We start from the raw sequence: 16,559 nt of genomic DNA, 5'->3' as shown, positions 1-16,559 counted from the left end.
AGTGGCAGGGTTCCTGGCTGCTCATTCTGGTGAACACCTGGGCACTAACTTTGTCTCTTACCTTGGCAGACGGCTTTCTCCGACTTCCTCACCGGGAGCTCCAAAGACTTGGCGAAGCATGTCAGGCTGGTTGTGAGTGTGCTGGGGTGCTCTGGTCCAGGGAGGGGGTGAGCTGTGGAGGTGTGAGGAATGTCCCTTGGCACACTAAGTATGTCAGGGCTGGGGAGCTTCCTGGGAGCATCAGCTTCCTCTGACTTGGAGAACATTCACTGTAGGGAGCAGAGGAGGGAGGCCATTTCTGCCTAAGTGGGTAGGATGGACCAGGTTCCCCCTTACAGCAGCCGGAACACCCCTGTGTTGTCTCTAGTGTGATGGGATAGACCTGACCTCCAAGATTCAGGACCTGAAGCCCCAGTGCCTGGTCTTCCTTAATATCCCAAGGTGAGCACTCCCAGGACCTGTCTTCATACACTAGTCTTTTCATACCTGTGCGGTAGATCCCTGCCTGGGTTTGGGGTGCCAGTCCAGGCATTTCTTCTTGTCCTTTCCCAGGTACTGTGCAGGCACCATGCCCTGGGGCAACCCTGGGGAGCACCATGACTTCGAGCCCCAGCGCCATGATGATGGTTGCATTGAAGTTATTGGCTTCACCATGACATCACTGGTGAGTTAGTGCTGTTGCCAGTTGTAGGTAGCAACCAGGGGAATGAATGGTCCCATTGGCCAGGTGTCAGCCAGCCCACAGCTCCACAGATCCTCTCTGGAGGAGTTGTGGTGCTGGCCAATATGACAGTGTCTGCTCTCTAAGATTTAGATGAGGTGCTGTCGTGCCCTGGTCTCTGTGAGTCCCTTCTCACTGAGAATACCTGAGACCCTCAGAATCTGTTTCACTTGTAACATCCAGATGACAATGGATATTCCCCTCATCCATGTCTCAGTCCACGTTCTGCTCTCACTCTGGACCCTTTCACAGGCTGCCTTGCAAGTCGGTGGCCATGGGGAGCGGCTCTGTCAGTGCCGGCAGGTGGTTCTCACCACATCCAAGGCCATCCCCATGCAGGTGGATGGAGAGCCCTGCAAGCTGGCAGCTTCCTGCATCCACATCTCTCTGCGCAACCAAGCCAACATGGTGCAGAAGACCAAGCGGCGCAACTCCATGCCTCTGCTCAATGAGTAGGTTCCTCAGATTGATCTGCTACCTCCTCTCTAAGGAAGGATGGTTAGCAGGGAAAGGGATGGGACTGATCCGTGACTGGCAGAGGCATTTCAGTTCTGTCTTGGGTAGGGTCTGGGAAGGGATCGGATCACAGAAGTAAGACCAGATCCTGATGCTGGAGAAGCTGCTGGTGCCAAGCTCCCCACCCCAGTCTGTATAACACTCTTGCCTGTTTGGAGGGATTAGGGGAGTAAGGAGAAAGCAGGGTGTCACTTTCTGATATCTTCCTTTTTCCTTGCCCCCTGAACACAGCCAGCAGCCAGTGCCCGAGCGGCTGCGGATCCGGGTGAGCCGCATCAGCATGCGCGACTATGAGGCACTGAACTATGACAAGGAAAAGCTCAAGGAAGCCTGTGAGTGACCAGCTGAGTGACCGGGGGTGGGAGCTGCAGTCCCCAAGTCTGGCAAAGACTGTAGCTAAACTGTGAGGTGTTGGGAATGGGGCATGGGCTGATCCCTGAGTTGAGCCTGTAACCTGTCCTGCAGCTGTGCCACTGGGGATCATCGTGGTTCCAGGAGACAGTGACCTGGAGTTGTGCCGGACCCAGATTGAGAAGCTGCAGGAGGTGAGTCTGCATGAAAAGTAGTCATAGCTTAATACTGAGGATGAAGGGACTCAGGGAAAGGATTTCTAAGCCGTCTTGACCTGCACACACCACCACACGCACTCTTGCTTTGGGTCACGCTTAGAGGACACGGTTTGCCTTCACCATGTGGTGGGGCCGGGGTCCCAAGCTGGCTGCCTTGCCTTACTCCCTGCTGTCTGGCAGCTTCTTTTTCAGCATTGCTCTTCTGACTCTTCTCCAAGCCCAGAAAGTGACTCTGAAAAACTACAGGGTAGTATAAAAAGCCAGCACACATCCTGTGGGGGCCTATAACCATTCAACCCTTCACAGGCTCTGTGTTTCCTGTCTCAGCTCTGCCTTCTCCAGGTGCCTGGATTAGGTTTATAACCCCTCCCACTCTTCTCATTTGTAAGCACTAATTTCTGTATCCTTGTACAGAAAATGTACTAGCATGTGTCTGTGACCTGTACACAGACTCTATTACTCTTGCTCCTGGTGAACAGTGCCTTCTAAGCCCATAGTGTGGCTTCTGGTATTGCACAGAAGATTGAAGGGACCTTTCTTAGTCTGCTGTCAGCTGGCTCTTGTGCCTGTGGGAATCCCATCCATTGTATGTGTAGAGTCCCTAAGAGCTGAGTTGCAGAGCTGCTGGCCTGGACTGGCACTCTGGCATCTGCCTGTTGCTGTGCCTGCTCTGTATGCGTGTCCCTTGCCCACTTTGTGCCCAGGCACAGGTGAGGACACACAGGCAGGCACACGGCTGGCAGCTCCTGGGTTCACAGGATAATGCTCTCCTGCTGTATCAGCGTGGTAGACAGATGGCCCTGCAATCTTCTGCGCCTTTAAAACTGTGGCTGGTGTTTCTTGGTCACCTCATGGTTTACCTCTTCTCACTCCATGGGCAAGCTTCTTCCAATATTAAAGCCAGGCAAGGAGCAGGTACCTTGGCCAGACAGCGTGTAAAGCCAGATATGGCAGCACATCAAGCAACTCCAGTGGGATGAGAGAGGGACGGGGGGACTGCCCAGACACAGGCTGTAACAGGACACCTTGCTTTTCTGCAGGATTTCCCTGCACAGCCCTCTGCTTTAGAGCGCCTGCTCTTCCAGGTGTGTATGGCCTCTCTCTGTCCTCTGGGCCCATCTGTCATGTCCACTGTGCCAGTGTTAGGGGCGCATCTTGTGACACTGCTCTACAGTCAGCTCCAGTCTGTCCCATGGTGCTCCCTGTTGCAGTGTGCTGTGCCTGTGTTCAGTTTCATTCAAGTACCTGTGGTCCTCTGTGTCTGCAGGGACCTCCCAAAGCAGGAACAATGCTCTGAAGAGAGATGTAGAGGCCGTAAGCTATGTCTTTATCCTCTCTTTTATTATGCAGGAGGGAGATGGAGCCACGCCGAAGACACTGTCATTCCAGAAGCTGTCACCCAAGTGGTGCTTCCTGGACTGTGAGTATCACCCTCCACTAGGAGCATTGGCTGGGTGTGATGATGTGCTGGCAAGGTTCTTTGGTCTGCTAGCTCAATGGAGGTAGGGAATGTAGATCCACATGATGCAAAGATCCAAGGGTTATCGATGCCTTAGAAACCACAGAAGCACTTGAGAATTAGGGCATAGGAATTAAGCTCCTATGCCCAAAAAAGTGGAGGAATCAGTAGCCCAACTGAAGTGCGTCAACACCAATGCATGCAGCATGGGCTACAGACAGGAGGAACCAAAAGATATGGCAGAGCAAGAAAACTATGACGTAGTTGCCATTACAGAGACATGGTGGCACAAGTCACACAATTGGGGTGCTGCAGTGGATGGCTATAAACTCTTCAGAGGGGACAGGCAAGGAAGGAGACCAAGCTGATCTCTTTCTATGTCGAGATGACTTGCTCAGTGGATGAGTGAAAAGTTGTGGATGTTGTCCACCTGATCTTCAGTAAAACGTTTGACGCTGTTTCCTACAGCATTCTCCTGGGAAAACTGGTTGCTCGTGGCTCTCATGAGTGTGCTGTTCACTGGCTAGAAAACCAGCTGGATGGCTGGGCCCAGAGAATGGTGGTGCCTGGAGTTACATCCAGCTGGTAGCCAGTCACCAGTGGTGATCCCAGGGCTCAATATCAGTCCTAGTCCCATTTATTGTCTTTATCAGTCTGGATGAGGAGATCAAGCACACCTCAGTCACTTGCAGACAAGTTGGGTGGGAGTGCTGATCTGCAGGAGGGCAGGAAGGCTCTGCAGAGGAATCTGGACAGGCTGGATCAGGGGCCAAGGCCAATTGCAGGAATTTCAAAAAAGTAAATGTCTTGCCCTTGGGTCACAATCACCCTGTGCAGTGCTGCAGGCTGGAGAAATGGGGGCTGGAAAGCTGCCCAGCAGAGAAGGACCTGGAGGTGCTTGTCGATGGCAGCTGAACATGATTCAGTGTGTGTGTCTGTCAGGATCCAATTACTCAGGTTCTTAGGAATGCCCCTCCCCAAATAATGGTGAAAATGAGACCATATGTCAGTGACAATAGTATGGGTTTTATCTGACTGTAAATATGAGAGAGGAATAGAAAATAGATGGGGGATAGAAAGAGAGTAACAGGGACAGAATAAGAAAAGTATCACCACTCCATGGATCCTCTCCAACTGGTCTTCTTGGTGGTGAAGGTCCCCTCAAAAAGTATAGAATCTGATGGGTTAATATACACTCAGGCCATGTAGGAAAATCCAAGCACCTCCCTGGGGTTGAGTGGGAGTTTGCCATTGTCTCTTCCACATTTGTTGCATTACGTGCAGTCCATGGTGCAAGGCCTCATGAATTACTATGGGGGCACTTTGGGGGGCCTTTGATGGATTAATGCACCCCCTCAGCTGCCCCTCATGTGAATGTCCCATGGGTGTCGCCTTTCCAGGGTTGGGGGTTCCATAGCCAGTTTGTGCAAGGGAGGATGGGTTCACAGCCCCTGAGCAGAGGTTACCACGCACCAAAACTTCCTTCCACCACCTCAGCTGGGGGGGAAATCTGTGCAAACCTCCTCCGAGCAAATGGGTCTATGGGCTATGATCTCCTCCACCCCAAAGCAAGCCAAAGATGATTCTTAGCATGACTGCTGGGTTTGGCTCACATTCTTGTCCTTGTTTACTTGTTTGTTTCAGGTGATTGAAGAATGGGTTTTCCCTTTATTTGATCTCAGCAGTTTAACTTTCAGTCCAAAGTCCCAGTCAGGTATCTTCAGGGATGCTTCTTTGGTTGTACCTTCTTTATACAGTTTTTATACAGTTATAATGAGTAAAACTTTATATCAGTAAAGTTGAGACATGAGCTATTTCAGTCTCGGACAGTGTCCAGGTGGCCAAGAAGGCCAATGGCCTCCTGGCCTGGATCAAGAAAGTGTAGCTATCGGGACCAGGGCAGTGATTGTTTCCCTGTACTTGGCCCTGGTGAGGCCACACCAGGAATCCTGCATCCAGCTTTGGGCCCCTCACTGCAAGAAGGACATTGAGGTGCTGGAGCATGTGCAGAGAAGGACAGTGGAGCTGGTGAAGGCTCTGGAGCACAAGTCTTAGGAGGTATAGCTGAGGAAGCTGGGGTTGGTTAGCTTGGAGAAAAGGAGGCTGAGGGGAGACCTTATCACTATCTGTTGCTGTAGGACACAAAAGAATACAAGTGCACACCACTGCTCTCAAGGTGAAGAAAAAAGGAATGTTGTTTTCTGACTCCAACATTTACAGTTTTCCAAAAGTGACAGTGGATTGGAGGGTGACAGTGCCACCTCTCCAATGACACTGGAAAAACCAACAGTCCATCAAATTTCTCCTCCTCCATAAAAGAATGCAAAACAATGAGTTATTTACAGAAAGTATGTGACAAAGTTCATTAAAAGAATGTAAACATCAGAAGGCTTAGAAAATCTTAAAAAATTAGGGCAACACTCCCTACAACTGCTTGGAAGGAGATTGTGTCAAATTGTGTTGGTCTCTTCTCCCAGGTAACAAGCAAGAGGATGAAGGGAAATGAATGACCTCAAGTTGCATCAGGGAGGCTTTTTTCCTCACTGAAAGGGGGATCAAGCATTGAAACAGGCTGCCCAGGGAAGCGAATGAGTCCCCATCCCTAAATATACTTAAAAGATGTGTAGATGTGGCACTTAGGGATGTGGCTTAGTGGTGGACTTGGCCATTGGTTTAATGATTGGACTCAATCTTAAGGGTCTTTTCCAACCTAAGCAATTTTTTTTATCATTCTGTGGTTCTATGAATTTGGGAGGTGAGAGAACAGAACTTCAGTGACAAGCGACAGGGAACCGTTGAGGCTTGGAGCTCACGGATGTTGGGGTCTTTTGGGCTGAGCACAGCAGTGCTTTCCCCCAGGCTGTTTCTCTGGCTGCTGACCCGGAGCGGAGCAAGGGGAGTCTGTGGTTCTCTTGCCTCTGGAGCTGAAGGCAGCTTGGTGGCGCGTGTGTCACTGCGGGGCTGCTGGGGATGCTCTCCTGTGTTGTGCAGGCAGGGGGCCCCCCTGCTCCAGCGTGCCCGGAGCCGGGCTCACCATGAGCATAGCAGTGTTAAGGGAGAGCAGCCTCCCTGCTGGGCTCCAGCTGCTGCTTCTCCCCTGCCTGAAAGTAGCTTTCTCTTCTCCTTTGCCTTCTCTGACCAAGAACCTCCCTCTGTACCTGGAAGCTGGCTAAGTGAAATGCCCATTGGTAGCATTTCATCACTCTGATATCCCAGCAAGCAGCATGTAGACCACAGCAGAGCACAGCCATAGGTTGCAAAGTGCGCCTGGGAAGCCTCATGCTAGGCAGAGAGGGTGCAACTTCTCCCTTCAAGGTTCTAGCCCTGTGTATGTTGTTGCTGGTGATGCTGCTCCCCCGTTTCACCACCGGGGGCAGTTTTCACAGGACTGCTGTACCAGGGCCACTTTCCCTTCTGCCAGTCTCCCAGCAGCGGGTTCTGGGCTCAGGAGAATGTGTCAGGAAAGGGACTAGCGTCTCATTCAACACAGCACAGGTTCGTTCAAGTGGCTGAATTATAAGCCTTGAACAGTAGCTCCCTGGATGCAAATATCCAGGATAAACATGGCCCTTTCACTCCTCTGACCTGCTCCAGCACCCCCACTCGGTTTGCAGAGAGACTTCCTTGGGTCTGCAAGGATCCCACTGCAGCAACCTCTCCGGACTGGCACCAGCAGCCTGTCAAGATATTGGGGAAATGCTGCATAGGAATACAGCTGTCCTGACACTGTGCTTTTACTTGTCCTGGTCTCCCTTGGTGATGCCCTAAATCCATAACCCCTCCCTGCTCCCCTGGGGTGGTGGCCATGTGTGTCTGGATCCAGCATAGCCACTTGCTCTATTGGAGCTCCTCTCTCTCTGTGGTGATCTCTTCTCTAAGGAAGAGGGATGCACTCAGACAGGCTGGAGCTCTGTTTGAAGCTCTCCTGCCATCCTAGGAGACTGAGACTTAGATCTACAGCTGGTGGTGGCATGCTCTGTTGTGCCTGGTAGTCACATTATCTGAGTGGCCTCATGAAGGTCTTTAGTCAAGTCAGCAGAAGGCTGAGCCCTCTCTTCTCCCAGCCTCCTGTAGTGCCCCCATTTCTGAGCACCATGTCAACAAGGTGCACCATGTTAATTGCAGCAGTTCCTCACCTGAAGTAAGTGAATGCTGAGGTGTGCACTACATAGCCCTGAGCTTCATCTGCTCAGGATAATGCTGGAGCACCTGAAAGCCCCCAGAAAGGCCATGGCATCAGCTAGTTGTGTTCCTGCCTTACCTGTGGAGGAGGAGGTAGCAAGCAAAGGCGTTTCACAGGGGCATGGTGGTCTGTAGGCCTAAGAGGCTGCCTCTAGGATGAAGATACCAGCAGATTCATGAAGAGAAGTGGTTTGCTCCTGGTCAGAGGCTGCTGTTTGCTTTGCTGTACCCTCTGTGCAAGCCATGAAGTGGCTGGATAGCTCACTTTCACTCACGGTGGGAAGAGGCTGTCTCCCTTGTCTCGCACCAAGGATCAGCCCATCTCATTCTGTTCCTGTCTTACAGCAACCACGGCCGATCGGTTCTACAGGATAGACCGCGCACAGGTGAGTGCAGCCTCATCCTGCACCGTCATCCCCTGGGAAGGTACTTGGGTGTCCCACCTGCACACAGACCAGCAGGCAGGCATAGCCTTAGGGCCACACAGGTCTCATACCACTGACCTGGCCTTTGGCATCCCCCAGAGGGATGGCATGACGACCCTGGCCTGGGACCAGGCTCAGCACCTCCAGGTTTCTAGAGAAAAGGGAAAAAGCCTGGGTGGTAGCGCAGAACCTTGGGTTGAAAGCTGCCTGCAGGGCACTCCAGTGCAGCAGGTAAGGAATAGCAAACATAGCAAGGCTGGTCAGGGGACCCACCAGCTGGGATCATCTTCACCAGTATTAGATACTTTCCCTAATGATCTGGAGAGGGGAATGTGGAGAAAAGGTTTACAAGGTTGCTAAGGCAGCAGGAAATAGGAAGCCTGGAAAGAACAAGGAGATGCAAAGGCTCCCAGGCGCAAGACTGTTCAAGCCACCATTGCTCTGCTGTGCAAATGGGTGGGCCACAAACCCACCCACTGGCATATGAGGGGATGTTGTTTTGCAGAAATAGGTGTTGCTTCTAAGGAAGCATGTCCTGACTTGTGTCTTTCAGGAACACCTCAACTATGTGACAGAGATCTCTCAGGATGAGCTCTATGTGCTGGACCCAGAGCTAGTGGTCACTCAGACTGTGAGCACTTCTCCTGCCATGCCTGACCTCGTGGACTCATCTGCCACACCCCCTGGGCACCATTTTGCATTTCCTTCCTGTTCCTCCTCTCCACCCTCCTCTCCTGCCCCCAGGTGAGTCTGAAATGGGGGTGCTGGGCCTCAGGAAGAATGGGCAGTGATGGGAGAGCTAGGGTTGGCTTCACAGCATTGATCCCTGGGCCAGATTACAGGCGAGCTGGAAGTAAGCAGGAATTCAGTGTTGAGTAAGACCAAGAGATGAGATGCAGTCCTGTTTTTCTTTTTCCTCTGCCAGTGCTGCCCTAAGTAGTGGGGCATCACCAGATGACTCAGCCATGGGGTCAAGCTACAGCAGCTGGCCCATGGGGCAGAGGACAAGGGTGTCTCTCAGCCAAACCAAGGCCAGTGATGAGTATGGATGAGCAATAGCACCAGGAGCAGCAGTAGAAATGGGCATGGGGATGAGGAAGAACCCAGATCAGGGAAGAAGGAGTGCCTCAGGCAGGTTTCTCCATCCCTCTAATGGTGGCATGCCAATTAGGGCCATCTGCTTCCAGGACTGACAGGGTTAGTTACACTTTCTCTTCTTCCCTTCCAGCACTGAGCCTGAGCACTGCCTTCCACATAAAGGTGAGTGGAGTCCTACTCCTGGTCATACCCCCTCTCAGGCTGCACTCTTGTTTTCCTGCCATGGGTTTTTTTGGCCTGTCCTTTCCCTGGTAAGCAGGGAGGAGCCTTGTTGTTCTGTGTGTTCTGAAACATGGAGCCCTGCAGGCATGTGACCCAGAGGTGAGCACAAGAAACCTGACAGTGATTTGTGGAGTGGCCCAGTCAGCCGCCTTCCCAGCTCCAACATTCGGGAAATGATGTGGCAAGGGGTTAATCCCCCACCTGCAGAGCTGAGCACTGTGAACTAGGTTGGGAGGCTGTCTCTGCCTCTCCCTGGGGAGATGGGAGCACTAGATCAGGGGCCTCACCAAGCTGAACAAATTGAAAGAGTTTCCTGAAGCTTGATTGGAGTCTGGAGGTGTGAGTGAGTCATTGGTGAGAGGAATGTTGGCTGCTGGCTGATGCCCAGGAGACCTACTCCCCATTTTCATCACAAGTTATCCTGCCCAAGGGCAGAGACTACTCCCCCTGCACCTCCCTGGGGCTGAGATCTGGCTGCACCCCTAGCTACATGGTGTCTCTTTCCTTTCCCTGGCTTGTTCCTTGCATTCCTGAAGGTGGAGGACCCATGTAAATGCAGTCTGACCAAGGGGTTAATCCCTGGAGGAGCTTGTGCTCCTGCTCCACACCTCTAGTGCCCAGCTCTTGTCTCCAGGATTAAATAAGCAGTGTTCCAGGTTGACTTTTCTGACCCTGACGCATCTCTCTTTGCAGACAACCTTCTGATAGAAGCTGCCAAGAGTGGCAACTTCAGCAAGGTAGGTGCTCCAGCAGCCTGCTGCAATGAGCAGCCAAGGCTGGCTCCTGGGCTGGTGTGCCTCTTGGGCTAAGGGAAGCCCTGCCAGCCCTGCTCCCCAGTTGCCCTGGAGCAGCACCTGTCAAAGGCCTTCCTTCAGGAGTGGTGGCTAGAAACCAGGCAGGCTTCTGGCAAGGAGCCCTTGTTCATCTGCTGGGAGACACAAAGGGAAGGGAGGAGAAGGGAAGGGACTTGGTAACATGGCTGAGCTGGACAAAGCTCCCCACCAAAGCTCCCCATCAGACACTCCAGGCACATAATGCTGGGGCTTGGAGCTGGGAAATGCAACTCATCCTGAGCAATCTGACAATCCTGTAGTTCCAAGAGCTGCACCGAGCTGGAAGAGACCTGATGGTGCGAGATTCCTCGGGCCAGACTGTCCTCCACCATGCTGTCAAGTCAGGAAGCAAGGACATCGTCAAATACATCATCGAGAATGGTGAGCAGGAGTCAGAATGCCACTCTTAGCAAAGGAACCTGGCAGCCATAAAAAAATCAACCCTCTGCTCAGAGGGAGTGATCCTGCCCTTAGATCCCTTCCCTCTGGGTATGCTACATCATTCTTCTGGTATATGGGCTTTTCCTGTCATCTGTCTGCCAGTACTGTGTCCTCATGGCCACTGCTGCATCCTGGCAGGGATCAGCATATCTCTGGGAAACATTTTTCAGTATCTTGCTTCTGCCCTCAGGGCAGCTGGCCGGTTGTTTTTGGCAGTTCCCACTGAAATACAAACAGCTGTATTTTTATTTAGATATTTCTCTGTAGTGAGTCCACAACCACTTCTTTCCTGGGATCAGCTGGGCTCAGATGCCATTGATGACCTGAGTTCTTTGGAGCTAGGACTTTTGCAGGCAGCATGAAAATAGCAGCCCCTATGGAATGATGTGAACTGTGACCAGGGAGTAGGCAGGTCTGTCTCTGCTCCAGAGCCAGGTCTCACTCACCTGCACTCTTTCTTTCCACAGCTCCTTCAGAAATCCTTGATGCCACAGAGGAGGAGAAGTAAGTCACTGCCTGACTTGCATTACCTGTTGGCCAGACCCTCTGTGAAGTGACCAGTTATAGGGGAGCTTCAGTTGCCCTTGTTCTAATTGCCAGCCATGATTCCCAGTCCCTGTTGGACAGACTGCCCTTGAGTAGCACCCCCCTCCTCTGCCTGGACAAACACACAGCTTACCTTCAGCTGCTACTGCCGCTGAATTGCTGTCTCTTGCTGCCACCTGCATGTGCTGATTGTCCCTGTTCAGGGGGACATCTCACATCTCCTGCTTTCTCCTCCTCAGCGGTGAAACCAGCTTGCACCAGGCTGCAGCCTTACGCCAGCGCACTATCTGCCACTACATCGTCGAGGCTGGGGCCTCGCTCATGAAGACAGACCTGCAGGTGACAGCGGGAACGGTGGCAGTGGGGTTTTCTAGGGTGACCAGAGAGCTGGCAAGGAGCAGAACCAGCAGGAGAGCAGAGCAGGGGTGCTTTGGGTGAGGTGTTTGCCAGTCAGAGAGGAGCTGACATGGAGTACCCATGCTTGCCCAGTAGAGCCCAGCTACAGAGGGGTTAAATCCCTCCTCTCCTGGTGCTTCTCTCCCTGTTGTTTTATTAAATTAGCAGCAAGGGGCTGGAATGTCTCATCCCTGTCTCCCCCTTCCCACCCTCAGGGGTCAGAGCAAGGACATTCTCGCTCCCAGCTGCAGGACTCGCCCACTCTCCCCCACCGGCAGTCATGATGGGGGATTTGGGAGCTCCTCTTGGTGGGTAAAGCTGGCCTGCGGGGAGCAGGAGCAAGAAGTGGCAGCACTTTCTCTCACATGCCGAGTTAATTGAGCTGTGCCTTAGTGTCAGGGAATTGTGCCAACCCTGACAGAAGAGATGCAAAAGGGGAGGGCTTGAGGCCATATTTTGGTACAGGAGGTTCCCTGGGACGGCATATGGCAGAGAGAGTGTGGTTGGATCTCTCTGGTGGAGGCTTGTAGTGATGGGCTGTAGCAGAGCTGATGTAGAACAAGCCAAGAAGGTGCAATCTGTGGGTCTGAGACACCCATTAGGAGCCCATTTGAGGGGTGCTGGTGATGGTGGAGCTTGGGGTTCAATTTAGACAGTGCACATCTCTGTTTGCCAGCTGCCAGCAGAATGGAGCACAGATAATGTCTGGCTGCCCATCTCTCTGTCTAAGGCTTAGGCCTTGCACAGTGGGGCTGGCCTAAATGGAGACTTAGCTGGCAGAGGCAAGAGGAGAGGGCAGTTTGGGATGCATGGCCCCTCTCTGTCCCCAGTCCACTCATTTGCCTGAAGGAGAGGAACAGCCCCCAGCCTGCCAGCACAAAAGGGAGCCTTTCTCAGGCATGCAGCTGCCCCAGGGAATGGGTTTGCACGTGCCTGTACAAAAGCATGTCGCATGTCGGGTTTGTGGCTGCCTGGGGACCCCGCTGTGCTGCTGCACTGACCTCTCAGGGGCTCAGGGTCACAGCCTGCCTGCACAGGCAGGATCCACCTCATTAGAAACCCCAGCGGCAGACCTGTAGCATGGGTTTGGAGCAGACTGATTCCGCTCCCTGCAGTGGTGAGGGAGGCTGAGCCTTATCAGTTGGAGTGCCTCAGTCCAGCCAGGCAGGGAGGCCCTGGCAGCTCCGGTTTCAGGCTGCAGGCAGGCAGTGATGCAGAGGGGCTTCTGTAGGGGAACAGGAAAGAAGCTTAATTCCTCCTCTGTTAAATGAGTGATTGCATTCAGGGGATGTGGGGAGGAGGCCATCAAGGAGAGCCAGCACCAAAGCACAGAGTGGTCTCGATGGTGTGGCTGCTGGGGGTTGTGTATAGAACCACAGGGTGTGCCCAGTCTTGGGGTGCACATCCCAAGGAGATTTCTTGCTGCATGATACCTCTCTGCAGCCACACATGGATGGGTTTTTGTGCACAGCCACATCCACACCCAGTGGAGGACTTTCTCTATCAGGACCATTGTTCCTGATAGAGAAATATAGCTGGGGGCTGCTCGGAGGCCCCAACACACTGCTGCAGCTGCCTGTGCCCTGCTGTGCACCAGGGGATGAGCCGGACAGAACGAGTATCTCTTCCAGGGCTTGTTTTCAGTGGCAGCGGCAGAGCGCCAGGTTTCTGTGGCCTTTTTCAGTGGCACAGCAGAGCCTGGGCACTTGGAGAGGTGGAGCAAGGAGCAGGGGGAGAGAAGGGGGAGAGGAGACAGAGCTGGGAGCTGTTAACAGATTTGCTTTTTATGGAGTGCGGGAGTTCATTAGTGGACACAATCCAGATGGCTGCAATAAGCTGGTGAAATGTGATCCTCCTTCGGGAGCTGGAGCACGCTAGCCAGGCTGTGAGAGGGAAGGGGGGTTGGTATGCTTGGGCATTCCCCAGACATACCCCTCATTCCTCACCCTTTCCCGCCTGCCTCCCCAGCACAGGGGAAGAGCAGGTCAGGGGGACCAGCCTTTGTCTCTTCTTGGGTGTCTTGTGTTGCCCAGGGTCAGTCATGTCCTAGCCCATGCCTGGAGCTGATGGCCCTTCAGGGGACAGCTCCCAGGCCTGCAGTAGTCAGGCTCCTCAGGAACACACTTTGATCCCATGGTGAGCACATGGACATTTGGCTGCCGCCTGACTTGGGGTTTGGCTGCAGGCTCTGCTGGACCCAGCCACATGGGGGAGCGGGGACGCGTTTGGGTGCCAAAGCGGACTTTAGGCAGCGTTCGGCGCTCTTGACTTCTCGCCTCCCCTGCACAGGGAGACACCCCGAAGCACCGTGCTGAGAAAGCCAATGACCCTGACTTAGCTGCCTACCTCGAGAACCGACAGCACTACCAGATGATCCAGAGGGAGGACCAGGAGACAGCTGTGTAGTGCTTGGTGTGCCTTAGCCCAAGCCAGCTCTTGCAGGATGAGAAGAGTACAATGCCAACTGGCAGAGCTGTATCTGGTCTGACTCTCCCCAGATGCCAGCCTGGTCCCTGGAGATGGATACAGAAGAGCTCTGCACCAGGCTGGGCTGGAACTCTGTTTATGAGGACAATTGACATTTCAGACTTGAAGCCTGATTCTTTGTGTGTCCACCCCTTCACCTCTCATTCACCACATTCCCTGCCCTAGGTGGGCTCTATCCCCCAGCCATGTTGGAGCAGGCCAGGCTGAAGCCCCCAAGGCACCCTTGTTCATGGGAGTAATGCCAGTGCCCCCTCCACCGGCTCCTACCTATAATCCTTATGGGGTATCATTGCTCATCCCCTCTCTCTGCTGGCAGTGCCCCTCTTTTAGGTGCTTGCCTAGGTTTGTGTCCCGTTCCTCCTCTCCTGTCTGGCACAGCTGTGGGAGGCACAGGCTGCATGGACAGACTGCAGAGGCTGTTAGCTGCAGACTGCCCCAAAGGAAGCACCACAACTTACTGGCCCTGCCTTCTCCTCCCTCCTGGGGCTGCACCAGGTCTCTCTGTTGTCCTAACCTTCTCTTCTGCAGCGGGAGAGAAATCACTTGTGGATCCAGCCTTTCATCAGAGCATCTGGGTCTGGTGCAGCCGGAGGTAGGGCAGCAGGTGCTCTCCTGATGGGCCTCTAGTGCTCAGTCAGCAATCTGCCTCAGGGCTGGGATGGCATAGAGGAAGGCTACCAAACCTTCCCACCACGCTTCTCTCCATGGGGCTAGGTGGATCAGTTTGCACACCCACTCTGCTGAGCATCTTTTTGTGAGGCCGCTGCAGGATGGTGGACAGCTGCACTCAGCTGGTGCAGTGGCAGAAGCGATGCCTGTTTTTTTTCCCAAATGGTGAGTTAGATTCAGCTTCCCTCCTTGCTTCAGTTTCCCCCCTCAATGCTAGACTTTGCACGGGGCTGGATGGGCAGTGTTGGGGTCAGTGCTGCTCTCAGGGATCCCCTCCTGCCCCCCAACCTGGCAACATGCATCCTCTTAGGCTGACTCCTGCTATTCCCCAAACTGGGCACAGGGCTTTGCAGGGAGCTCACCCAGCTGAGACAGAACCCACCTGAGCAGATCATGAACTTACCCTCTCCAGTTTTAGTAGAAAGAGGGATTTGGATTCCCAGGTACCACCAGGGCTCCTAGCCCTGACTCATGCCTGCAGTGGAATGGAGTTTCACCAACCGCCTGCCATGGGGTATGAGGCATCACAATCCATCTCCCCTGTTGATGCTGTGAGCACTTGATGCCAAGACATCAAGCCAGGCCTTAAGCAAGGCTTTTGCAGAACTGAGTCTCTGAGACCAGGAAGTGCCCACAGAGGAGGAAAGCTGATGGCTCGGAGCCTAGCAGATCTGCTTGGCACTTTTGGGTAGGCTGTGGTTGTGAAGGGGGTTCACATCTGTTCACATCTTGGCTATAGGAGAGAATACTACTGCTGCCATGTGTGGTCTGTGCAGTCCCTCTGCATTCACCACAGCTGTGCCCACTGGGTAGTGCTGGGTGACACTGTTTGAATCCCTCCTACTACCAAGAAAAGGGTATGAGGATACTGTAGGGAACCAGAATACCCTTCAGACTTTTTGCCCAGGGGCAGGGTTTCCTTGAAGGAAGGGAGATGATGTACTGGGGAACAGAGGCGGAGGGCAGTGCAGGGTGCCCAGGGACCAGTGTCAGTATTGGCAAATAATAATGATAGTGTACTATTGCATTGACAGCTGGGATACTCCAGAAGTGCCTGGAGTTCTCATCAGCACTGCTGGCAGGCCACTAATAGACACAGCACTGTCATCTTCTCAGAGGTTCACACCACTGCTGCCCTAGACAGGATGCCCAACTTGGCCCAGAGGCATTTAAAGCCTCAGCTTTCCCCTTTCTCCCTTATAGTTTTTGTACAGGTAGTTGAGAGACACACTGTCCCCCTCCCTGCCCAGCCCCTCCGTGCACCTGTGAGCTGAGCAATTGCTGTGCAATTCCAAGCCTGCTTATATTTTGGTGAAGAAGGAGGGGGTGTTGGTTACCCTGCCCCCTGAGGGCAGGGGTTCTGTGCAATACCTGGGTCTGTGTTTCTTAGACACTGTTGTAGGATTGTATTTTTGGAACTATGTGAGGTTGCTGGCTCCAGCTGGCCCAGGGCCTGGCATGAGCCTGTGTTCCCATTGCTTTTCAACTTTGACTGTTTGGATGTTGTTGTTTCTTGCCATTGAAATAAAGAGATTGATGTTTTAGTTCCTGTCTCCTTGCTGCATCCACAAGATTGCAGCGGGCACCACACAACAGATACCCTGCATGGCACAAACAAAGTTGGATCCCAAGGTCTCTGCCCCTGTCCAAACCTGGGGGTACTTTTGGGAGTTCCCTGCTGGCCCACATCTTTGTTCACTTCCTAGCACAGCATCCTTCTGGGACAGTTGCTGGATACGGGGTCTTTGTCCTGAGGGACCTTCTCCTCCATTCTGCGTCTTACATCAATGCTCAGTGTAATGTAGGAAAGGGAGAAAGTGCAATGCCTTCCCAAGTGATCAAGAAGGCCTTGGAAGTGTGAGTCAGCAGCCTGCTATTCCTCCTTGGGGCAAAGGCAGCAGCCCCAGCAGCTGCCACAGCTGTCAGTGGATTCTACAGCAGCATCCAGCCTCCAGTTTCAAAACGTTTGTTGGCCTTTTTTTGTGGTGAGCTGTC

At 53.2% G+C, this 16,559-nt stretch overlaps 1 protein-coding gene across 8 annotated transcripts in view; it reads left to right on the top strand.

The window, feature by feature from the left end:
* Positions 1–16,108, top strand: part of DGKZ (diacylglycerol kinase zeta) — a 48,533-nt gene extending 32,425 nt beyond the window's left edge. For 7 of the 8 annotated variants that reach the window (XM_030239738.2, XM_050974854.1, XM_050974855.1 and 4 more), the window contains 15 exons: positions 70–132; positions 368–441; positions 553–664; positions 974–1,173; positions 1,469–1,569; positions 1,703–1,782; positions 3,157–3,226; positions 7,793–7,833; positions 8,426–8,616; positions 9,101–9,132; positions 9,886–9,929; positions 10,286–10,406; positions 10,934–10,970; positions 11,252–11,351; positions 13,698–16,108. In XM_030239738.2, the coding sequence (XP_030095598.1) occupies positions 70–132; positions 368–441; positions 553–664; positions 974–1,173; positions 1,469–1,569; positions 1,703–1,782; positions 3,157–3,226; positions 7,793–7,833; positions 8,426–8,616; positions 9,101–9,132; positions 9,886–9,929; positions 10,286–10,406; positions 10,934–10,970; positions 11,252–11,351; positions 13,698–13,814 (1,383 nt within the window). In that variant the 3' untranslated portion in view covers positions 13,815–16,108. The remainder of the gene's footprint in view (positions 1–69; positions 133–367; positions 442–552; positions 665–973; positions 1,174–1,468; positions 1,570–1,702; positions 1,783–3,156; positions 3,227–7,792; positions 7,834–8,425; positions 8,617–9,100; positions 9,133–9,885; positions 9,930–10,285; positions 10,407–10,933; positions 10,971–11,251; positions 11,352–13,697) is intronic. The other variant, XM_050974853.1, reaches the window with a different exon arrangement.
* Positions 16,109–16,559: the final 451 nt, after the last annotated feature.

The sequence above is a fragment of the Serinus canaria genome, chromosome 5 (genome assembly GCF_022539315.1).
Source record: "Serinus canaria isolate serCan28SL12 chromosome 5, serCan2020, whole genome shotgun sequence".
Taxonomy (NCBI): domain Eukaryota; kingdom Metazoa; phylum Chordata; class Aves; order Passeriformes; family Fringillidae; genus Serinus; species Serinus canaria.
The sequence above is the reverse complement of the archived record's forward strand: the minus strand, read 5'-3'. Positions and strand labels throughout refer to the sequence as shown.